The 25,476-nt window shown below is 46.5% G+C and overlaps 1 protein-coding gene across 1 annotated transcript; it reads right to left on the reverse strand.

Annotated features, from left to right (window-relative positions):
* Positions 1–599: 599 nt before the first annotated feature.
* On the reverse strand, positions 600–4,635 carry LOC119338788 (probable trehalose-phosphate phosphatase 2). The gene is made up of 12 exons (XM_037611027.1): positions 4,501–4,635; positions 3,144–3,225; positions 2,594–3,061; positions 2,370–2,510; positions 2,191–2,262; positions 1,980–2,108; positions 1,838–1,894; positions 1,658–1,759; positions 1,475–1,552; positions 1,247–1,387; positions 1,052–1,144; positions 600–900 (listed from the first exon to the last, which is right to left on the reverse strand). The coding sequence occupies exons 3-12, from the start codon at positions 2,873–2,875 to the stop codon at positions 850–852; spliced, it is 1,146 nt and encodes a 381-aa protein (XP_037466924.1). The 5' UTR covers positions 2,876–3,061; positions 3,144–3,225; positions 4,501–4,635; the 3' UTR covers positions 600–849.
* Between the last annotated feature and the right edge of the window lie 20,841 nt (positions 4,636–25,476).

The following is a 25,476-nucleotide window of genomic DNA, read 5'->3' on the forward strand; positions in this document are numbered from 1 at the left end:
AGTCTCACCCACGAAATCCCTATGCTCCTCTATGGTTAGAAGCAAACCCTTCATCTTGTTTTACCATGCTTAAAAATCTGACATCAATTTTTTCACATCTCCGATAATTTTTACAGTACCAGTTCCATCAAAATCTTTCAGTCCAAAAAACCTTCATAGGCTTTTTGGAGCTTTTGAATTCTTAGGATTGAAAACCATCATTTTTTTTTTGTTAGATTCATTTGCACTCAAATTTGCAGACAAAAATTCCTCCACTTGTAGAGTTTTTTTCATGTACTATAAACAATCTTTTGTTGGAATTCCTAGTTAAGAATCAAAAGGACATGACACTTCAGTCCTAACTTACTGTTAGAATTCAAGAGACTTGCACTTCAATCCGGTTTGAAAATCATATAGATTCAAAGTGGACCTCAAATTTTACTTATTTGCAAACTATTTCATAGTCTGATCGGGTTTGCAGGAGTTAGCCATGCCATGGCGTTGGGTTTGGCTTCAGCAACAACAGCAAAGCATACAATAGATTTTTGTTATGTTGCAACAGGCCAAGAAATAAATTTGTAAAATAAACAAATATAGACAGCCGTTTCAACCATGAAATGTACCAGCAGGAAAAATTTCAGCTTATATTGATATATACTAAAAGAACCTTTTAACAATAAAAGAATGAAACTGATAAGTCCCATTAACAAAAGACGAAAAGTGGTGCCAAAAAAAGTGGCAGCCACATTTACAAAATGCCAAATCAAAAAAGCTTTGGCCTGACTCTCTTATATCAGCCAACTTATTTGGTTAGCTTGTATATATAATTGGGGGCTTCTCCAGGTCAGCAAAACCGTTCTTCCCGTCTGCTCAGCTAGAACCTTCCTTCCATGCTGCCAATGTCCTCAGGAATTCCATCACCTAAATGTAAACATTTCATTCTCAGACTATGACACTCGACTACATGGTTGCCAAATCAATAATGCATTGTCGATAATTTGTAGAAAAGACACTGAAGCACTGGTAATGTCTTCTTTTTTTTTCTTTACAGAGGATAAAGAAATATATGTACCTCAGATGGATCCCTCAGGGAATAGAAGGCATCACTGTCCTTGGACACAGATGAAACCAGAATTCCAAAGCCATGGTTGTTCGCTTTCAGAACCTAAATGCACCAAGATGACAACTTTATATACCTCATCAGAACTCTAAAGAAATGTCGTATGGGCTTTGCATGTTACGCAAGCAAACCAGAGACATGACTTACCTTGAATGCATCTTCGTCAGTCTTGTCATCTCCGACATAGATGGGAAGAACATCGTCGCTCTCGTTTAGTCCAAGCGATTCAAGCAAAAATTCCACAGCTTTCCCCTTGTTCCAGTCAATGACAGGGCGAACTTCAAGAACCTGCAATCAAGAACACAGCTGAATAAAACAATGCTACAGTTAACAAATAATTTGATATAAAGCCTGGTGACTGTGCATAATATTCACCTTCCTCCCATGGGTAAGCCTAAGACAAGGGTAATCCTTCAGAACAGCAGTTACACGCTGATGAACTGTTTCGTAGTCCTACAAAGCGATAAACAAAGAGAAGATAAGTGTCCAGCCAACATTATTAAAAAGAAAGTATTTCTGATATATGAAACTGAAAGGAACTCTTAGATGTAGACTTACATGTGGTGCAACGTTTCGATAATGCACAGACACGCAGAACTTGTTATCTTCCATCCTTGCACCTTCGATGTCCTTTATACTCTCACTAAGATTTTCGAACACCTGGCAAGCCACCAAGGTGAGCAGCCTGAACTATATGTTGTAACATGCCATCGTAACCTTTAGAGTTTAGACATATACCTCAGCTATCATAGGTAAAAACTCACTTGCAGGTTGGAAGAGATTGACCTCTTTACCCTATGAGTGAAAATAAGTGAACAATTAAAATTGTGAAACAGAAGAAAAAATCGTGTTGGGAACAAAATCAAGAAAGTTGCTTCACCTCTGAATCAGTGGACCTAACACATTCCACATGGTGACCATTGGACTCAGACTTCCTAATAGGCCCCATGATGTCCATTCCATGACTTCCGGCGTAGTACAGCTCGGTTAGTTTCACAAAGTCAAATACCTAGAGGGACAGAAAACTTTAGGTAGAAGAAATATAGAGTAAGAAAGGAGTCGAGATGTAGAAACTGGTATAAACAACATACCTTGTCACGAGATCTTCCACTAATGATTGCAGTCGGGAAAAGTGATGCTACATGCCTCACAGCAGCACGCATCTGTGAAAAAAATCTTTAGAAGCAGAATGGAAAATTCACTGATATTGTAACACATACATAGAGATGACAGTTCAAACTGTATGTGGAGCAAGGGTTTTAAAATAAACCTCGTCAGACATTACTGCATTTGCAGGATTGTCCACAATAGGCGAAAGAGTTCCATCATAATCAAGAAACAATGCCATTTTTTTCCCGCGGGCAAGCTCAGTAATTGCCTCGAAGGAGCCTAACGCAGAAGGATAATTCACCTACAAAACAAAACGATGCTAGTAATTTAACGGTGTGTGGCTTCCTTGTAATACTATCAAATGCTATAGAATCAAATACATACCATCCAATTACGATACCGCAAATCAAGATCATCAGCTTGAACATCATGGGGTAAGAAGTCCTTGCTTTGCCTCTTACGAGGAGGTGATGAGGCGAGCATCAGATCAAGCCATCCGGCAGCACGAACCTCTTCGATCTTGCTGGGAAGAGGTTTCTTCTTTGGGGTGTTCAGGTAAAGCCCAGAAGATGGGAAGCTAGTAGGTGTTGTGTACGTCATAGGCAAGGCTAGTGAAGGGAGAGGATCAACAAAAACAGGAGAGTTGTGGCTTGTCTTCAAATCCATAAACAGGACAAGACTTCCTGTCAGTCTTGTTGTCAAACTACAAACTACCAACAACAGAAGTAGAGTGCCGGACTGAAGAATGAAACAGAGAACACTCAACCAACCCTCTTATCAATAAAAAAAACGGGGATCTTTTCGTCACTGCAAACGTGCATGAAACGCAGCCAACTCAGCAAGCGAGAAACCCTGCATTTTGTGTCAATGAACAAATTTAGCAGGGGGGGAAAATAACTAACTGAAATAACAAGGAGAATATCCGGATGCATACCGGTTGATATCCCTAAGAGGAAGGCTCCTGTATCTGACGGGCCCGCTCCAAGGACAATAATTGAGTAGAGTCACAGCCAACACTGCATTAAGAAGAAAGACGACCACTTTGTTATTTAATGGAACACCAAAACTAAAGCAAGAACAGCTGACAACACTGCTCGGGTTGCTTTACAAAATAGCCAGTACATTTGTCTTGCAAGTTAAAATAGGAAATAGGGCGGTTCAACTTTCTGTACAAGAATCCTGGGCGACAAGGAGAAATAAGAAGACACGAAGGTGTGATTCCATTTATGCACCACCAAACATTAGTTGGAAAATGACATATCATCCATCCATCACTTTTTTAACCGAACATCCACCCATCATTAGCAGCTCAAATTGACAGCATGGAACAAAATGACACGGGTATAGAAAGTGGGAACCGCATAATCCACCCCAAACCCTATGTAAATCCCAACACGATACTAGTACAATTGACCGGTGGAAGTTTAAATAAAGAAGGAAGAAGGTAAGGAAAAACAACTGTTGAGACGCAAATCGAGAATGCATACATGGACAAGTACAAAGCATGTGCACATGGCCATTGCTAGTGCTAATAATGGTGGCAACAAGAACGTAAACTATAACCCAATAATGGATTAGCTGAGCTGCCGCTGTGCGTTTTCATCTCTGATGGATGGAACCAAGTGAGGGATTGGATAGGGATAGCGCAGTGCACCAATCAAACAAACCCAAGCAATCAATCTGCCTTGACATCATGATGGAGCCCGGGCGACGCAACATGCCCCGCGCAACGGCGGCAGTGAAAGCCACAGCCCCCATCAACCCCAACCAACCAGGACAATTGCGCGCGACGACAAGCCCAAGCCAGCCGGTGTACTGCCATGAATTATTTTTTCAAGACAATTAGTCTCCCCCCTCTCTCCTCTTGCAAGTTGCAATGCATCCAAAAAGGATTGGGGAAAAGGGCAAAAAGAAGGTACGGTCATGGGACCCTCGCGAAGAATCCCACACCGCCAACCACCGCCACCGCCTCGATCCATCCACGGACATGACCATGCCGTTACCCTTCCCCTACCCGCAGATCAATCGGTAGCCAACCAAAAACACCCGTCTTTCGGGGGGCTCCGGTACAGTTCCACGTATGGAACAGGACGGAGACGGCTTTTACCGCCATCCGCTCCCCGTCGGCCGGCCGGTCCCGGCCGGCGCGCGGAGGGGAGACGCCGGGGAAACAACCGGAAAGCAATTCCACGCGAGATCTACTAGACGCACGCCGCAACGGGGTCGCAGCCAATTAAAACGAATCCAACGAAACCAACGGCGCCGATCGATACAGGGATGAGGAGCCATACCGGACGGGGAGACCTTCTCCGGGACGAACCCAATGCCGGCGCGGGCGAGCCACCAGAAGGGGAGGCGTCAACGGCGAGGCGGGGGAGGACCAGGGTTGGGGGGTCTGTGGTTCGGGGGCCGGAAGGAGAGGAGACCGGGCCGGAGGAGGCCGCGTATTAATAGGCGGCGACTCTCCCTGCTCTCCCTCTCTAGTAGCTTTCTCTCTCTACCCTTCCCCGCTCTCTCTCTCTCTAGGATCCTGGGAAAAGTAGTTACCCGCTGTTTCCGTCGAGGGCGTTACGTTTCGCTTTCGCACCTCACGGGTGTCGCGGTGCGACCGGGCTGCGGTGGGGCCGGCCCCATCTATCCGACGTGTCGTGATCTCCGACTGGCCACGTGGACAGATGGACGGCGATGGGCGAGTCGAACCTCGAAGGGAGGGGATGGTTGGTTGGGCTGGATGGGTGTGGGGGGTCCACACGTGCGCGGGTTAAATTTAAAAAGGGTAGTGGCGGGTGGGCCCGGGATCTACGGCCATTGGTGGGGAGAAGCCATGGAATCCGAACCGACCGCCTTGGGCGCACCGACACGTGGTGCCGCGTGGACAGCGGGCGCCTACTGGATCCACACGTGGAGAGGCGCTGGCCACCGGTGGCGCCACCACGTGACCTTTTCTTCAACTTTTTTCCCAAGTTTTCTACTCCTATTACTACGCGGCCCGTGCCGTGCGGATGAAATTTGTTTCGATTGTGTTCGTGAAGTATGTACGTCGTATTTAATTTTTTTTGCAGGGAAGTATGTACGTCGTATAGCTCGTGTAGGTTAACGTAACAGGAACTGGTACACGAGTTGGCAAGGCGCAAGGCCGGTTGTGAAGCGTTTTTCCCCGAAACCTAGGAGCGCTCTTGGCGGAGACTAGGGTTTCGACGTGGAACTTCGCGGCGGCCGCGGATCTCATCGGCGGAGCGCTTGGGGAATTCGTCGAGGGGCTGATGGCGACGTCCGCCTCCTCTGGCAGCGGGCAGAAAGAGCAAGGGGCCATGTCCCCTAGATCGGCAAGGGCAAAACTTGAGGAAGCACTGGGGAAATTGGACATATCGGAAGAAGAAGCAACACCACTGATCCTGGATGATCGAGTGGAGGAGGGGACGGAGAAGTGGCTACTGGCTGGTAAAATCCTTCACAGGAATCTATTCCACATCCATACCATTACCAATGCGCTTCGTCCAGCATGGGGGAACCCGAGAGGGCTCCGTTTCCGCTCGGTTGGACCCAATATGTTTGTCGCTGAGTTTGAGAACCAGAGAGACAGAGACCGTGTTTGGGGTGGATCGCCGTGGCATCTGAATAAAAATGCGGTGATTCTTGCCGAATTTGAGGAACACATGAGACCAGATGAGCTGAAGTTCGACCGGCTACAGGTTTGGTCCAGGATCTTAAATTTGCCATACAATTTGAGAGATGATGCTTGGGCCCTACCTATCGCTCGGCAACTTGACAAGAACGTACAGATTGCTAAGTTTGATCATGTTGGAGGTTATCTCCGAGCAAGGGTCACAATTGAGGTAGATAAACCTTTGAGAAGGTGGATCCTTATAGATTCAGCTAGGAGAAAGAAGGTTGACCCATATGATATTCAATACGAACAGATTCCGTACTTTTGTTTCTCTTGCGGCCGACTAGGGCATTCAGATATATACTGCCCGACGCCTGGTACCCGTGATGCTAATGGTGATCTCTCTTTCGGGTCCAAGCTTAGAGCACCTGAGGATTACAAGTTTGCAGCGTCTAGCCAAGGCTCTACCAAGGAGCAGCCCTCGGAACCGAATAGCAAGAATGCAACAAAGAATTCAAGCAGCAAGGCGGATGTTGGGGAGGAAGTCACGTCTCCGATCAAGCCCAGGAATCAGTCCAAGCGCAAAGAAGTTCCGAATCAAGTTTATAGGCCAGTGGCAAAAACTCTCCTGCTTACCTCGGGTCAGGATGGGGATGTCACCGGCACTAGCGAAAACCCTGCTGCAGAAGGCAGTGAGGGGGAAGGATAGGTGCTTGAACGTGAGTCGAAGAAGAAGAGGCCTACACCAGAGAATTCGGCAGAGACCGCGCCGCGGTCCTGCCCAACCCAATGAGTTGTATCAGTTGGAACTGTCGGGGGCTTGGGAACCCCGAGACAGTTCGAGAGCTTCGCAGCATTGTGAAGCAAGAAGGCCCCTCCCTACTCTTCGTTATGGAGAAGAAGATTAGAGGAAAACGTGTGGAAAAATTACAGCATAACCTTGGCTTTAATGGTTGTTTTGCCATTGATAGCGTAGGTCTGAGTGGTGGAATTGGCCTTTTTTGGTCAAGAGATGTTACAGTTGAACTCAAGAACTACAGTGTTAATCACATTGATGTACTAGTGCGTAATACGGATCAAAACTCTCCTGAGTGGAGATTTACTGGTTTTTACGGTGCGCCAAGAGCGGAGGACAGGAATTATAGCTGGACTGTGTTGCGTACTCTGCATGCTCTTCCGCACTCGGCGTGGCTCTGTATGGGAGACTTCAATGAAACCTTGTACGCTTCTGAACATTTCAGTAATCATGCTAGACCCGAGGGCCGAATGCGTGCGTTTCGTGAGGTTACTGATGAGTGTTCTTTTCAAGATTTGGGGTGGTCCGGGTGTGCCTATACCTGGGACAACCGCCAATATGGTGATGCTAATGTAAAGGCGAGATTGGATCGGGCTTTTGCTAATGAAGAATTCCGGCAACGTTATGAATATACCCGAGTTAAACACCTAACTTCCGTGGAATCTGACCATTGCTTCGTTGTTGCGGAAATAAGATCAACATTAACAGGGAGGAGCCGTCCGGTGAAACAGTTCAGATATGAGAATGTATGGCAAACTCATGTTGATTATGACAGTATTGTGGCGGAGGCTTGGCGAGGCCGGCCGCATAGCCCGGGCATGCAGGGGGTGGCTGACTCCCTTGATCATATCCGGCGCACACTGGCTCCATGGGGTGCGAAGGAGTTTGGGTGCCTGACTCGAAAGGTACGCCAATTACAGAAAAAATTGAATAAAATTAGGAGCTCGTCTTTGGGACGCGGTCCTGGTGAAGAGGAAAGACGCATTGTTAATCAGTTAAGAGAAGCCCTTCACCAAGAGGAGATTTGGATGCGGCAACGTTCTCGTGTGCCCTGGCTTCGTGAAGGAGATCGCAATACCTCCTACTTCCAAGCACAAGCAGCCCAACGCAAACGTATAAACCGAATCGTCGGTCTCCGGCGACAAGATGGGTCTGTTTGTGTTGATGCAACTGAGGATAAATGTGAGGTCCAATCTTTCTACCAAAATCTGTATGATTCAGATGGTTTTCATGATCCAAGTGATCTACTACATTACGTCCCGGTTAAAGTCACTTCGGACATGAATGTGGTTCTTGATAAACCTTTTGTTGCGGCTGAGGTCACGGAGGCTCTATTTCAAATGGCACCTTCAAAGGCTCCTGGTGTAGATGGCTTTACCGCGGGGTTTTATCAACGTCATTGGGACCTTCTGAAAGATGATGTTACAGCAGCCATCCTAGACTTTCTGAATGGAGGGGAGCTGCCTGCGGGTATCAATGATACTTCCATTACATTAATTCCAAAGGTACGACACCCCCAGTCTATTTCTCAATATCGCCCAATTGCTCTCTGCCCAGTATTATACAAAATTGCTGCTAAAGTGATTACTAACCGAATGAGATGCCATATGGAGTCGATAATCAGCGAGGAACAAAGTGCGTTTGTACCAAATCGTTTGATCACAGATAATGTATTAGTTGCATATGAAAGTGTGCATACTATGAGAAGACGTAAGAAGGGGAAGAACTTCTCTTGTGCGGTCAAACTAGATATGATGAAGGCTTATGACCGGGTCGAGTGGCATTATTTGAAGGCCATAATGATAAAACTGGGCTTCAGTATCAGTTTTGTTAGATTAATTATGAAGTGTGTTTCGTCGGTCAGATTCTCAGTGAAGGTGAATGGGGAGCTTTTGCCCTATTTCACTCCTTCTAAAGGATTGCGGCAGGGCGATCCAGTATCCCCATACTTATTTCTGTTATGTGCAGAAGGATTTTCCTCTCTACTCAAGTACTATGGAGGCTTTGTGGACAGAGGGATTCGAGTCAGCTATAAATCACCTTGGGTGAGTCATCTGCTGTTCGCCGATGACAGTCTTATTTTCATCAGTGCAACGCAACAAAGTGCAGCAAGATTAAACGCAATCTTTGAGATTTATGGGAGTGCCTCCGGTCAGCGTATAAACAGAGATAAAAGTGCCATTTATTTTAGCACTAACACATCGGAGCCGGTGCGGCAGCTTTTGAAAACTACCTTAGACATTTATGTCGAGGCTTTTAGTGAGAGATATCTTGGTCTTCCGACAGCTGTGGGCCGTATAACTAGTGGCACCTTTACTCACATTGGAGATAGAGTTCGAGGTAAGATGCAAGGATGGTCAGAAAGTTTGCTGGCATGCGCGGGAAGAGATGCTTTGATGAAGTCTGTAGTTCAAGCACTTCCAACATACAACATGACAACCTTCCTGTTAAACAAAAAAGTATGCAAGAGCATTACTTCACCAATGGCAAAATTCTTCTGGAGTAGCTCTTTGGACAAGAAAGCAATGCATTGGGTCGCTTGGGATAAACTTGCGACGCCGAAGTGCAAAGGGGGCATGGGATATCGAGACATGCACCTGTTTAACTTGGCTCTGTTGGGGAAACACGGCTGGCGATTTTTAACCACGCCGGACTCCTTATGTGCTCAAGTTTTGAAGGGCCGTTACTTCCCGGATGTGGACTTCATGCAGGCAGTTGTCCCAAAAACTGCATCAGCTACATGGCGAGCGATAATTGCTGGAAGGGAAGCACTACGGGCTGGACTGATCAAACGAGTGGGTGATGGTTCATCAATTTCGGTTTGGAATGACATGTGGATTCCTGGAACCACGACCATGAAACCAATGCTGAGACCAGAAAATACAGTGATAGAAAATGTCTCTGAACTTATTGATCAGGAGAACTGGACATGGAATCAGCAGTTGGTAAGAGATACATTCATCTTGACAGACGCGAATGCTATATTAAATATCCCAATTCGGCAAGGTGGAGGTGATGATTTTCTAGCTTGGGATTTTGAGAAGACAGGCAACTACACTGTTAAATCGGCGTACCGTGCTCTCGTGAATCAAAAAGAGCGCATAGCTCTAGATGAAGGGACGGCTACCGGCACCTCAACGAGCGATCAACAGATGTGGAGTGCACTTTGGAAGCTGAATGTTGTACCCAAGGTGAGAGTGTTCTGGTGGAGGGTTTTGCGTGGCATACTCCCGGATGAACAAACACTACGGTCACGGCATATTAGCGATTTGAGCAGATGCAAAATCTGCCACGTGATGGACGAAGACCTCAAGCATGCCTTGATTCACTGTGCTCATGCTACTCGATTCTGGAATGAGGCATGGCGTTGGTTTGACCTCCGGCTACCTCAACTTTACCCAGTTTCATGGGCCAAGGAAATTATGTGTGATCCTCGCTTCTCGGACAAGGACAGGCCACTGATCATCACTATCATGTGGTCTATTTGGCACTCTCGTAACAAGTTAAAGCATGAGGAGGAGGGGTCGGATCCGACAACTTGCATGCGTGTGACTAGGGAGGCGCTTGCACTTCTTGAGTTACCACGACAACATACACTGGTCATGCCGGGTCATGGCTGGAGACCACCTGAAGCGGGGCTAGTTAAGATCAATACAGATGGTGCAATATCATTTGACACAACCACTGCTGGTGCAGGTGGAGTTGCAAGGTCTAATAATAGGCTGCTGGGTGCATGGTGCAAACCATACAGTGGTATTACGGATCCTCTTATCGCCGAGGCAATGGCGTTGCGTGATGGTGTGCTTTTCGCCAAACTTCGAGGTTACACACATGCGATAATGGAGGTGGACTGCCTGGAGATGGTTAATCTCTGGAATACTCGCCACAACTCTCGTTCGATTGTGGCTCCTATCTTAGTTAAAATTGGAGAGCTTGTTAGTGATTTCTCTCTTTTTGTAATCCAACATGTATTAAGGTCAGCAAATGTTCCAGCGCATCTATGTGCCAAGCGTGCTTGCACATTGAATGTGACGGAAAGCTGGCTCGAAGACAACCCCGGCTTCCTCCTGACCAGCTTATTGGCTGATTGTCGGGAGGATGCTTTCGTTTGAATAAAGCTCTCTACATTGCCCGCAAAAAAAAAAGGTACACGAGTTGGCAGCCGTATAAAACGAAGAGGAATGTTTTTTTTCTTGTGTATATATACTGTCTTTTCTTGCTGTGCTGATGTGCATCGGCTGGCCTTTCGAGTGGGCCGCAACTGCCGGACCAAACCGGAGCTGGCAACGACGTGGAAACTCAGAACGAGGGGAGGCGCGCAACAGTGCACCCGGAAAAGCTCACAGCTGGCTGGCAGCGATGGCGCAGCCCACGCAAGCATGCCGTGGCAGGTCTACTATCATAGGTTAATAGTTAAAAAAAATCCATTGTCATTATTAAATGCGTATGTGAAATGAAACGTTAATATTATTAATCGCACACATATATTATTATATTAGTAGTAGTAGGAAATCTATGCATTAATTACGTAATTAACACTGACTTTTTGTACTCCCTCCGTAAATTAATATAAGAGTGTTTAGATAACTAAAATAGTAATCTAAACGCTCTTATATTAGTTTACGGAAGGAGTACTTCTTTCGTTTCTAAATATAAAATATAAGATCTTTTAGATATTTCAAGAGGGACTACATGCGGATGTATATAGACGCATTTTATAGTGTAGATTGACTTGTTTTGCTCAGTATTTGCATTGGAATCTCTAAAAGATCTTATATTTAAAAACAGAGAGAGTACGGTATTAATCGTACTCTAAACATATTGAGCCCTCACCATTAGGCTAGTCATAATGGAAAGTATCATATATTAGTATTATGCATATGATACCAGTGTATGATACTACGTCTACACTGCATAGTATTATAGGTTAATATTATAGATACCTAGTCGTTCGCTTCCTTTCTTCCAGGAGAAGAAAGAAAGGCGATCTCGCCTCTGCCGCCAGGGCGCCTTACTCCGCCGCCGTCCTCCGGCGGCTCCCCTCCGCCGACGACCTCGATCGTCAGTGGTGAGGGGAGTCGCCGGATCCACGCGTGTGGTTTGTTTTAGGCATTAGTTTCTTAGGGTTTTGGGTTGTTCATCATCATGGCTTCGGCGATGGTGATGACGGCGCCGACTAATAAATTTTCAGATCCTTCCTCAATGGGGCGATCCGCTTTTGGGGTGGATTTGGAAACCAGACTGTTCAAGCAAGGATGGCGCGGCGGCGGCGGCATCCTTGTGGTGGACCTTTGTCCTCGGGCTTCGCCACTTGCGACGGCGTTTGCACCAGCGCCGACGCGGAGTTTGGGAGGTAGTCCAGGAGCGGATGCAGATTGTGGTCTGCATCGACGGCATCTGAAAGATGGTGGATCTGGGTTCATGGTTTGTGGTAGGCAGGTATGGTTTTCTCCTCCAACGTCTTAGTTGGGCAGGGGTGCCAGATCTGGAGTTCGATGGCGTGTCCGGGGTGTTGCCCCGGTCTGATTCGTTCAACGGCAATGGCTTTGCCTTTATTGGCGAGCCACCTTGGAGGTCCGCAAAGCTGCATATCAGCGATGGAGCCGCGTCGAGCTCGGGTGTGAAGGTGATCCGTCATTTTCTCCTTTGGTGGCTGTTATGGTGGTGCCAGAGGCAGGTGACGGACGTTGGTGTCAAGCTCAGAGGATTCTTCAATCTTGTTTGTAATTTTACTTCTTGGCTGGTGCTCCTATGTGCAAAGGCTAGTGTTCTGCTGTCTTTTCAGTATTGTCAGGTCGGTATGTACGTGGTTTGTACTATGATCCTTATGATATAATGAGACATGTATTACCATGCAAAAAAATATTATAGATACCTCATTTATTGACGTGCATGACACAAACTAGTATATCATTTAATATAATACAGTATCATGTCATGATACTCAACCTCCTCTTTCCTTGTTTAATTGTGCGGCACCTCAGCAAAAAAGCCTAACTTTTTAACTTCAAACGTGTTGGCATGCATGATACTACCTATAATACTTTTATTGGGACCAGTCGTAGAGCAGCCTAGGTCATTCTATTAACCGGGTTTAATGACCACTTTTTTTTTGACAGAAAGACTGTAAGGGAGGCCCCTACAATATAATTGGTGCAACATATCCAAATTGCAAATACCGTGCTTTGAACGTGGGTTGGTGGGAAGGCATCAGCCCCTTTCCACCACTAGGCTATGCCTTGAACCTGGGTTTAATGACCGTTATTAGCTGAATCTTGTCCTTTTAATTTTTTTAATTTATAATGGGACAGACACACATGTCTGACACATAATGGCACATTTCTTTTTCACACGGTATCAGAGGCAACTATTTGTTCGCAAAAAAAAAGATAGCCAACTATTTATTTCTTCTTTTAATGTATTTCACCTCAACAATTTTGTCTGGTTGACATGCATGATACTTGTCATGATATTTCCACTACAAGAGGTCTAATGTCTTATATTAAGATTTAATTATGTTTATATTTAATTTTGTTAATTAGTTTGTGTTTAATCAACTAAATGCCAACAGTTGCTTTTGGCAACCGTGCGTCGGTTCACTCGCAAGTTTCCTCAACAGATGCATGTTTGTTCATGTCCTTTGGGAATGTATAAATAGTACATATACTCCCTCCGTCCATGTATTTGGTCGGCTCACCAATCTCATATATTCCTAGATTGTAAGGACATGTACGATGGTTGATAAGATAGACTTATTTTACCCCCGCCACGTAATCTATAAAAAACAATAAAAAATATTGTACAATGCGTTGTTTCTTATTATCATCTCTGGTAACTACATATCAATAAATATATGCCGAGACATATTGTGCTGAGAGATCATCTCTTGGTTAAAAGAAAACATGAATTTTCTCACGGTTTCTTCCTCCTAGACCTCAATTTTATTCTACATGGAACTCCTATGACAACACCATTGTACATGCCCTAAGTCGCCTCAAAGCGTTTACAATTGACTCACTTATGCATGTGCAACCATAACCGGTAGCCCGCATACTGTCCATGTAAAACGGTTGTACCATTGCATGTGGTAGTTACTGCATGATGATCCGGCAACCCCTTCTATCATGCGCGGGAGGGGGGAAGTTGATATGCATACAATAGTTGTGGCGCTAATTTCGCATCGGCTACGATGAAGATTAGGCAGGTTGACTAATTTTATTGGGCATTTTTTCTCTCAGGGGAGCTGATAGGAGCGTTGGTCGCAGGTAGTAACGGCGGTAGGAAAAAGGAACGCCATAGGCAGCCTTTGGGGGCACTGTAGCCTTGTAGCTGCAGTACTACTACAATGCCCAAAGGAAATGCATCTCACGCCCGAGGCAGCGGCCCGGGCTGCCTAGGCCTGTCTCCGCCACTGGTCGCAACGTTGTGGTTCTCCTGACTAAAACACCAGTCCAAAGGGAGTATGATACTCCCTCCATTCCCAAATACATGGTGCATAAATCTAGTCAAAAGGCAATTGTTTCTAAGTTTGGCCAAATCTAAATAGAGAAGAAAATAGCAACAACTACAATATTGAATAAATAGATCATGAAAAATACTTAATGGTGATATATTGATATTGATTTGACATTGTTTATCTTCATCTTTTTTGTGGGGAGTTTATCTTCGTATTTTTGTATATATACTTGATCAAACTTAGAATGCATTCATTTTTTCACTGAGTTTGTACGCCATCCATTTAGGGACGTAGGTAGTACAATTGTTGGTTGATGGCATGAATGTACTCCTTCCGTTCCGAAATATTTGTCGGTGAGATGGATAAAATTTGATGTATCTATAACTTAAATACGTCTAGATACATCCATTTCTTTGACAAGTATTTTTGGACGGAGGGAGTATTTACCAACAAGCAAATTGTTGGACATGCTCTTATGCATGAGACGATGCCAGGACCACTTGTATGTTTATCATGGTGATTGTGTTGTTTTCATTTGACCATTTCTCTCTCCCCAGGGAACCAAGAAGGCAAGAGGGGGACGAGAAGACTGTGCACGTCCCTGTTGCATCTGCATGAGCGCAGCCGTCCGGATCTTGTCTGGTGATGATGCAGTGGCGGTGCAGGCATGGGGTGGCACGCTTCCCCATATTGACCGCATTTATGAGTTGTTTCAAGGCTCCGGGCCCCGGACGAACAGGCTTCTCAAGCCGATAGCTGCCAATGAACAGGCTCACAAAGGTGACTGCGGTTGCTGTCAGGAGTGGTAGTGTGCAGAATGATTAGGAGGTGGGTGGTGTACTACACACATGACTGTATGAACAGGGAGCAAAGTCACACAATATTCATGAGGTGGTACCGGCGCCAACAGCTAAGAGACAGAGAGGTGTAGCCGCCCAACGGCGCAGAAGTTCCTGTCCCGTTCGGTTTGAAGTTGCTCTAGCAGCTACCAGAAAGTTCACGTACGCGTCGTGCGTGCGTCCGGGGTCCGGCGTTGTTTGGAACGCACGTAAACTAAGCATGCCCTCCAAACGATATTGCATTTTACATGCACTAGCTAGCCGCTCGCTCTCGCGGACTATTTAACTACTGAGTATATTGAATTGTGCTGGTCAAGCGGGCATATGATGCACGACGGTCGTTGTGAGCTTTTTTGTCAAGACAGAATCGTGGTGGTTGGCGGAAACAGCGGCCGAGTTGCCGAGAAAGAAACATGCGCGAACGCGTCGTCAACCAAGTTAGCGTTTCCTAAGTGCAAGTTGAGCATTGCCTTTCGCTGGCAGCTATACGTGAGGTCACACGCGAACGCGGCACGTACGTAGTTCTCCTAGCCTAGCTAGGAGGGCGACGTGTTGTCGGTCGGTGCAAATTACCGCGAAACCGAAGCTGCACGTACGTTGCGGTGACGGTGCATGCAACCGGGACACCACGGCCGGGCGGAGCAACAAGGGAAGAGGTCGGTGCCTACGCGCGTCCAAGTCATGCCACGCTTGGCCGAAGGCGCGCGGTGGGATGGGATCCCACGTACGCGCGCCGTGCAGCACCAACTTGGCACGTCTGCGTCGGTTCACCGAGGTCAAAGATGTCAAGTGGAGAAAGAATCACAAGAACTGCGCTCTCTCTGTCATGAATATTATTATTTTTGTAAGGAATGTATGAATATACTTGCTACCCCTCCGTTTTTAAATATTTGTTTTTTTAGAGATTTCAAATGACCTATCATATACGGATGTATATAGACATATTTTTAAGTGTACACTCATTCATTTTACTCCGTATGTAGTCACTTGTTGAAATCTCTAGAAAGACAAATATTTAGGAACGAAGAGAGTAGTTTGGACATTTTTTATCCTTCTTCAAAAACGACCCGGAACTATATCGAAGACGAAAACAGTGATAGAAGCACCCCGCAGAACAAAGAAATTACATTCAACCAAGAGTAAAGTGCATGTGTAGTCCTAATTCTTTCATGGAAGTGTCGATTGGGTCCTAATTCTTTCAATATGCACGTTTGTATTCTATTTTTTTTAAGTTGTTCATCCGAGGCCCTAATTTCTTCTGACCACCGCTGACCTGCGTACGTGGCGCTTTGACCCTAGCCACATTGACACGAGGTCCAACAATGGTTGGATATTTATGCAAATTGGCCCCTGTGATAATTCTTCTTCCATCCCTAGGTCTTCTTCCCCACGTTCTTCTCTTTGCCAGCACTCCATCACCGTATGCCCCGCTACCATCGAGGACGTTGGTGTTGGTGACATGCCCCTGACCCTGCGCGCCTCCCATCGTGTCCAGCCCGAGCTAAAACTAGCCTCCGCCAGCCGTTGGCAGCATTAGCTACGCCCCAGTGTCGCCCACCTCCCCGTTCTCTTGTTCCTTCCTTCATCTCCTACTCACACCTGGTCTATCATCTCCCTATCTCTTCTGTCGCTGATCTAGATGTCGTTTGCCAGAACCCATGCGTCGCCGGCCAGATCCGATGCCCCGCGGCTGGATCCGCACAACCCCACAACTCTTCTCCTCCTTGGCTCTTGCGAGTTCCTTCACCCCCGTCCTCACCCGTCCCTAGTGGGTGTGCGAGCCCCCCGCAGGCCACCAGGGCCTTCGCTGGCCGATCTCGCGCCCGCGTCGTACACAATACATGCACATGCACATTGATGGACACAACGGACGATGGATTATTCCTAGCGGCTTTGGCACCATCCTAGCAGCCGACGTTGCCGGACTACTACCGTCGATGACCTCCGCTTCTCACTGAAGTAGCGTCGTCGCCGTTGTCCTTCGGTTTCGCCGGGGAGGGGCGGGGAAGAGAAAGGGACCACGACTGTCAATAAATTAGTGTTCAAGGGCTTTTCTGCAAATATGCACGGACGATCGTTACTCCTCCTGGGTACTCCTATCCACATAACCACGGGCAAAGCGCCACGCACGCAGGTCAACGATGGTCAGACGGATTTAAAACCTCAGGTGAACAACTTAAAAAGATTTAGGACAAGATGTGCATTTTTAAAGAACTAGGATCCAATCGACATTTTCGTGAAAGAATTAGGACCGCCCATGCATTTTAATCTTCAACCAACCACGTCGTCGCCGTGAGCTGAAGGCGCGTCACCCCGCCACTCCCTCTGAAGCTGGCATGACCTTGGATCTGGAGATGAGAAGTCTTCAAAGCTTAGGCCCCTCGCAGACTAGCACATCAGAGAGGTAGAAGGCACCACCACAGCCCTCCCTCGTCGGGGAGCAAGAGGGAAGCAGATATGGAGTCACCCATAAACAAAAAGCCACACAACACATCTTTAGCATCGGAGTAAACGCCATCAATGCGGGAAAGGAACCCCGGCACAAAATCCTCTGCCTTGATTGTCGTCGCCGCCTCGCCAATGAAGACTAGGAGCCCTAACCTCACCGTCCCTCCGGGACGGTATGAATCTATAGCCACGAACTCACCAAAGGTATCACGAGGAACACCGCAAGGAGGAGAAAAGAGCTCCAGTAAAGAAGGAAAAAGTGTCACCGCCTCCTCCTCCAAAACACTGGCACCACGGATACCTATCCAACTCTTCTGTACACGTGGAAGATTGCAGATCCGGGGTTCCCCCACCCTTCCTCCACTGGAGCGGCTGCCAGAGAGGTGAGGAACTTATGGCTTCCTCGTTGAATGCGGGTGGAGGAAAAGCCGCCTTCGATTTGGCCTCTGTTTTACTTTAGAAGGGGAAAGTAGGGTGGAAACATAATCCTACAACAACCCAAACATCCAGGCCAACAAAGTGTTGGTCTTTATATTATTTTAACAAGGTGAAGGTGAAAATTCGCAGGAACATACACATTAGGGGCACGCATGTATGCGACCACCAATTGTTTTCAATATTAGTGCTCTAGTTTTTGCAATTAACCCTCAATCGTTGCACTAGGTTATTGCATGCCAACTTTTGGCAGAGTTGGATGCGTCACCCATCCCACCTCCCATGCCTTTTCATTTATCTTAAAATTTTGTGTCTTTTCAACAGAAAGTTCAAATTAATATTCATTTGCATATTCGTGTTTGTTGCAACGAGTACTTTTGAACAAGACTAACTTTGGATACATTTAGACACCTTTTTCTTAATGTTTCCAAGTTTCAGATTTTAAAATTTCATAGTTGTAATATTATGTTTTACAAAGTTTCACCAAGCTTCATTTGCTTTTAGGGGTTTATGTATAGGGCTTAAGGCTTAGGGGTTTGGGACTATGACTTATTGTTTAGGATGTAGGGTTTAAGTTTTAGTTTTAAAATTTGTTGAATTTATCATTCGTTCTATCAAGGTTTAGTAGTTGAAACATGCTAAAGTTTTTAAAGCCTGCCATAACATGGGAGCCCCCACATGGTTTTAAGTTTTAGTTCTGAAAGATTTAATTGTAACACCCCTGGTGATTAGCTACAGTAATCTCACACTAATGATGCCATGTCATCTGATTATTGCTAAGCTGAATTGGCCCTTGATAAAAGCAAAGTCAAATTTAAATTCAAATAACAAGCCAAATTATTATTTGTTCAAACTATAAAACTAAATTGTTCGCATTATGATATAAACTCACTTGATCATTTGTCATGTTGGAACCGAATATCATTTGACTAACCAATTAATACCTAGTAAATTATGAAGTGGGCCAACATCATCTTAATGGACCATTTAAACTCAAACAAGATTTTGAACTTTTCAAAATGGCATCAAATTTTATGTGCCATTTCAAAATATTGTGGAGTATTTATGTGTCAAGTTTTATCTACAACTAAAATAGTTTGGTAGTTAATTTAAATGCAAAACAATGGTGGATTAAGAAAACAGAAAAACTAAAAAGAGCAAAAACCTATTGTGCTAATGGGCTCTAGTGTAAGAGTGCATTGGGCCCAACCCAACTCAGGTCATCCCCAACCTCCTCCTACATGAGGCAGGGGGGTCATGGCAACCAACCGTCGGCCTGGCCGCGCCATGATGCGTGCCGGCCATCCCCCGACTCCCTTGGAGTATAAGGTCGACGCCCCCGTGACCCTCGATCAAACCCTAGCGCTATTCCCCTCCCCCACATTCCTCGTTTTTGATCTGGAGCTTGTAATCGAGCTCTGCATCGGTGCTCCACCGTTGTTCTCGTGCACCGAGGCCACCGTGCCACCCGTTGATGTCCAGGAGCCTCCCATGCTATACACGCCGTCCCCACCCACCAGATCAAGCTGAGGAGGTCTCCATCACCAGGATCGACGCGTCTTCCTCACCACGGCCGCCTCACCTCACCGTCGATTCACTGCCCTTTGAGCTTCCCCGAGTCCACGGACCAGCCCTTCGGGGCCGTTGTAAGCTCGTCGTCCAGGTAACCCTCTATTCTCCTCCCCGGGTTCGTTCCGTAGCCTCGTGCCCCATGAGCTTCCGTGCTGCCGTCCGCCATTTTTGCCACCTGCACCGCTACTCCGACCGCGCCCCTGCCCATCATCGCACGCGTTACGCCCCTGCCATGCGGCCAGCCTCGCTCGCTAGTGCCGCGCGCTGCTCCCCTGTTGCTTGCCGCTGCTACTCCTCTTAGCTGCTCCTAAGTACTGTCGTTGTTGCCTATTGATGCTGCTGCTAGCGCAACTGTCGCCCGTGCACGCCGGCGCGTGCCGCTGGTCCTGCGCTCGCCTTTGTGGCCATGGCCATGGCCGAGTGCCTCTGCGCCTATGAGCGCGTGTGTATGGCCAGCTTGGGCCACTGCCCAGTGGAGCCGGCCCTTGCCTAGGTAGTGTTAGGTTTAGTTTAGGATTAATTAGCTCATAGCAAATGACACGTGGGACCACCCTGGTTAATTACCATTTTATTAAACTAAAGACAATGACACGCGAGACCCACTAGCACTGTTCATCAGTTGACCAATCAGTGTTGACTGGGTCAACTAGGCCCCCTGGCCACACAGGTCATTGACTATGGTTGGGTGTCTTCGGGTATAAAAAGTAATTACACTGTTTAAATTCAAATTAAAGAATTAAATAAAATTCAAGAGTACTATTAAGACTTTTAAAAAGACATATAAAATAATCATAACTCAAATGAAAATAATTTATATATGAAAAATGATTAGAAAAATAAGACGAATCTGAATATGCCATCCACATGCCTGCCACATGCCCCCAACACTACAAAAACGAAACCTTCCCCTTTGGTTCGCCTGACTGATAATTGCGTGGAGCTGGGAAAATATTTCTGTATATTTTTGCGCTCCATCTATAACACCCAACACTGCATTACGTCACCCTTAGCATAGCATATAGTCATGTCATGCTATGTGACCCCGAGACCGATGCTGATGTCGTTGTGTACGACTACGCTCCTGAAATCTAGCTCCTTGCCGCGGAGCTTCCAGGCAAGCAAAACCCCCTTGATCATTCCTATATCGCCCATTCTTTCTCTTCCATGCTTGTGTTAGATTTTGATGTTGTATTTGATAGCTCCTATTCTGATGCATAGCCTGATTTTATATCCTGCTATTGATACTCTACCTGTTGTCCTATATGCTTAGTATAGACTGGTTAGTGATACATCAGAGGCCCCACACCCATGTCTGTGTTGCCATGTTGTACTACCGGTGATACAATCCATGTGATCGAGGTGTAGAGACCGAACACACACCAACACCTCCTAGTTGTACGACTCTATAGAGCTACTACCGAGTGCCGAGGGAGATGCCTCGTATCCCACTTCCGATGATATCTCTGTAGTGTAGCACATCGAGTGTGGTTAACCGAGGGTGATTACTCACTCACCACTCCCGATGATGACTTTGTCGTGCAACATCTCAAGCGTGAACCCATCAAGGGTGATTCCTCCAAGTTCACATTGACATTTTACCTCGCGTGTGAACCTATCGAGGGTGATTCGTGTGAGTTCACCTTGATGGTATGGACCCACAACTACTTTAACTGTTCCCCATTAAATGTTACTGCGGGACTGAAGGGACAGGTGGGAGCACCCCAGTAGAGGTGGACCTGAGTTCCCGACAGTCTCTTGATAAGTCGGGTCGGCCCCAACCACGAGAGTTATTGACGCGGCACAACCGGCAGGCAGAGACTGCCCCAAGAGAGGGATGGGCCTGCCCTTGTCGTAAGTCTGTGATACGAGGCGGCAGAAGCACTGATCGTCACCGCGAGCTCCCAACACACTAATCTGGCCTTTTCGTACTAACCACCACGCGGGATAAGTTATGGGCACTAGGTGTCATACGATTCTCCCAAAAGCTCTTCAGATGTCACACTTTAGAGATGTGGGCTGATTGTTGGGGTGGGCGGTAACCGTCTGCGGTTTATAAGGAGGTAGGTTGGGTTCCCGGACAGTCGCGCAATGCTCAGGAGTGTTTTGGACAATTGGCCCATGATCCCTTCCCACTTAGGATGTAGACTGGCATGCTGACCTCTCTATTGAGCCTAGGTACGACTATGGTATGTCGATCAGCCTAGGCCGGGCATGACCCGGTAAAGCGTGTCCAGCCAGAGTCAGTCGAGCATGATGGGTAAGTTGGTGCACCCCTATAGGGAAGTAATATATTTGAATAGACGTGTCCACGGTAACGGACGCTCGGAGTTGTATCCCGATCTACTACAACTAGAACTGGATACTTATTACACTAAACTGATATGATGGCTCTGAGATCGCTTCCTCGCGGGGTAGACGAGGAAGGATCTTTGGGTGTTGCTATTATATACTTGTTATTATATGATATGTTACTCTACTCTCTTCTGTTGCTGCAAGACACTGCAAGAGGCTAGTCTTCGTTAGGCTAGGTCTTCCCTTCTATTCTGGCATTTCTGCAGTATAGTCCTCAGACAAACCCTTCCCTTGGTACCGATGCATACTTATCATAGATCTAATGTAAGTCTTGCGAGTACTTTGGATGAGCACTCACGGGTTACTTTGCTTCCTTTTTCCCATGCCCGGTTGCTGCGACCAGATGACAGAGCCCCGGAGCCAACTGATCCCGTCGATGACTACTACTACTACTACCCCGACGGAGCCTACTACTACATGGAGACCGACGACCAGGAGTAGATAGGAGGCCTAGGCAGGAGGCCTGCGCCTTTTCAATCTAGTTATCATTGTTTTGGTTAGCCTTCTTAAGGCATACTTGTCTATTTATGTTTGTACTTAGATATTGATGCATTCGCTGACTTATGTATTGGGGTCCTCGTGGACTTGGTTTGTAATATAAAGCTTTATGTTTATATTTGTGTCTAGAGTTGTGTTGTGATATCTTCCCGTGAGTCTTTGATCTTGATCGTGCGCATTTGCGTGTATGTTTAATGCATGATTGAGTCGGGGGTGTCACAAGTTGGTATCAGAGCCGACTGCATGTAGGAAACCTCTTTCCAACTCCATGGCCGAAGTTGAGTCTAGTTTTTGAAAAACTATTTTACCAACATTGTTGTGTGGCTTATAGGCCCACACCACCAATGGATGGGTTAATTCATCCCCTTTACTCTGGGATTTTGATCTCTCTTCTCTTCGCGTTAAAGATTTTATTAACTCTAACTTTAGGTTCTCATAACTACTTCCTCCCAGAGAGCTCCTCGTTCCAAATGATCGCTTGATTCTCCAAAAGATTCTAAAGATACTCTTCGATTTTTCTCGAGATCCTTGTGCCCACCGCCTTTGAAATTCTTTACCACCGATAAATCCTTATGGAGAACTACATAAAAATTCCGTTCATACATTCATTCATAGTTGCTCTTGTTATTAGAAGATACCCCAAAATACTCTCTGATGTTCTGACAAACCTTTGGGCTTACTGCTCTGCAGGTCCTTGCCACATGAATATGCCTACGAATAATTACTCACACATATCGGAGATCCGTTCATCCCAGTTGTTCATGTGTTTCAAAAAAATACTTTGTAGTGCTATCCAACCTTTCGAGAATCCTCTGCAGCCTATGACTCTTGAAATTCTTGTCTGCCTGCATTATGGTTAATTCCACATGTCTAGCAATCTCCATTGAAATTCACTGTGATTACCATTTTGATCCTAATGATTCAACATGTATGCGAATACTCGCAATCATCAGTTGATCCCTAGAACTCATCCTTCCGGCTTGGACATCATTCGGACATGAGCTGGTTCTCAGCCAATCAAACCTTGTGTGGTTATGAAACTACGTTTGTACAGCTTGATCATCCTCTGATCAAGTGTTTGCACTACAAAAAACCACATCTGTGACATTATGGACCGAACAAAAACTTTTTCTGTCATGGTTATGACACTTCTATGACGATAATTGGGACAAAAACACGTATCATCATAGATGTGGTGGACTCCTACTTCTATGACAAAAAATCATGACAGAAATTGGGCTTTTCATCCTGGACGGGCCGGAGACGCACCTGCATGACATTCTTTGGGCCGTCCATGACGGAAAAAATCGTGGTAAAAGCGAGGGCGAGGAAATTTTTGGGGAGTTCCAGGTTACGATGGGTGGTCGGGGCTGAGCGATGTACTGTGGTTTGTGTATTTCTCTCGTATTTAGGCGTTTGCATGTGTGTGCGCGCGTGCGCGCGAGGCGTTGGCTCTAACTGAACCCGAGGGAGGCATTCGCTTACTGAACCCGAGCAATCGATCCCTTGGCTGTTAACTGAACCCGAGCGATTCCTTCGCTGCTGCTGCTAACTGAAACCGAGAGATCAATCACTTGCTGCTGCTTACTGAAGCTGACCGAGCCCCCGTGCGAGATGTAGATAACCGATGTTTGGTGGCCTCTCGATGAATAGTGACTGTTGCTACCACGCGCGTGATATGTAGAACAAGTTGAGACGTGCTGAGTCGAGCCGGTTGGTTGGCTGTGGATAAATAGTTCCCGGTGGGGGTTGGATGAACAGGGCCCCGTGGTTGCTGCTGGATGAACAGGACCCCGAGGAGGCCGCCACACCCCAGCCAATTGGGGGTGGATGAACAGGACCCCATGTGGAGGCCGGATGAATAGTAGGAGGTGGATGCTAGATGAACAATAGATGGTGGAGGCTAGAGGAAGTCAAAGTGGATGAACAATAGCAGGTGGAGGCTTGAGGAAGTCGATGGTGGATGAACAGTAGCAGGTGGAGGCTGGAGGAAGTCGACTGTGGATGAACAATAGCCCGTGGAGTCTGGAGCGACGCAGTAGATGGTGGACGATTAGTAGCCTGTGGAGACCCATTTTATGGTATGCCACACCCCTCCCGATGAGCAGGATCCCATTTCAACAGTAGGCGCTCGAACAGAAGTCCATTTCCTCCGTTTTGTGGTATGCCAGACCCTTTCCGATCAACAGGGCCTTATTTTGATAGTAGGCAGTCGAACAGAAGTTCGTTTCCTCCATTTTGCGGTACGCCAGATCCCTCCCGATCAACATGACCCCGTTTTGACCGTAGGCACTCGAACAGAAGTCCGTTTCCTCCGTTTTGCGGTATGCCAGATCCTGTTTTGGCTGTTTCGTCCAATCCGGGTGGCTCCCGATGAACAAGACATGTTCCGACCCAGTCGCTTGGCTCCCGATGAACAAGAGGCGTTCCGACACAGTCGCTTGGCTCCCGGTGAACATGCCGTTGTTTCCTCTATTCCAACCCAGCTGGTTGGCTGCCGATGAACATGACGCCATCGTTGTACATGTTCGAGACCACTCTCTTATGTACGCACGTAACCGTATTTATTTTCTTGCAGCGTGTTTGTACATATGTGTACACGATATTGACGAAACTGTTTGACATGCTACATTGGCGGCTCTGCTATGACACATGCGACTCCTTACTCGGCCACGGTTCATCGCTGTAGAGAGACCGATCGACCGCTATCTACGTACACGTTTGCGACCAGACAGACAACGCTACATATGCTTCAACCTGGTGGGTCCCAGCTGTTAGGGGTCATTAACTTTTTTTGCACGTAATAAGGAGGCCCTTCCTTGTGTGCGAAGATAAAGCTGGTGGGTCCCAGCTGTCAGGGGGGACATTTGTTTCGTGAAATACACAAGCCCTTCTGGTGGGTTCGAGCTTCAGGTGGAGGAATCATTATTTGACACATAATAAGGAGGTACTGAAGGAAATATGCCCTAGAGGCAATAATAAAGTTATTATTTATTTCCTTATATCATGATAAATGTTTATTATTCATGCTAGAATTGTATTAACCGGAAACATAATACATGTGTGAATATATAGACAAACAGAGTGTCACTAGTATGCCTCTACTTGACTAGCTTGTTAATCAAAGATGGTTATGTTTCCTAACCATGAACAAGGAGTTGTTATTTGATTAACGAGGTCACATCATTAGTTGAATGATCTGATTGACATGACCCATTCCGTTAGCTTAGCACCCGATCGTTTAGTATGTTGCTATTGCTTTCT

This window comes from Triticum dicoccoides, chromosome 1B (assembly GCF_002162155.2).
Source record: "Triticum dicoccoides isolate Atlit2015 ecotype Zavitan chromosome 1B, WEW_v2.0, whole genome shotgun sequence".
Taxonomy (NCBI): domain Eukaryota; kingdom Viridiplantae; phylum Streptophyta; class Magnoliopsida; order Poales; family Poaceae; genus Triticum; species Triticum dicoccoides.

What these genes read in the sequence shown, in the direction of transcription:
- LOC119338788 (XM_037611027.1), bottom strand. Translation starts at nt 2,875, where the DNA reads ATGGATTTGAAGACAAGCCACAACTCTCCTGTTTTTGTTGATCCTCTC. An exon ending in TTAGGTCCACTGATTCAGAG is followed by an intron (nt 1,895 to 1,979) that starts GTGAAGCAACTT and finishes TTTCACTCATAG; the next exon opens with GGTAAAGAGGTCAATCTCTT. An exon ending in GGCTTACCCATGGGAGGAAG is followed by an intron (nt 1,388 to 1,474) that starts GTGAATATTATG and finishes TCTTGATTGCAG; the next exon opens with GTTCTTGAAGTTCGCCCTGT.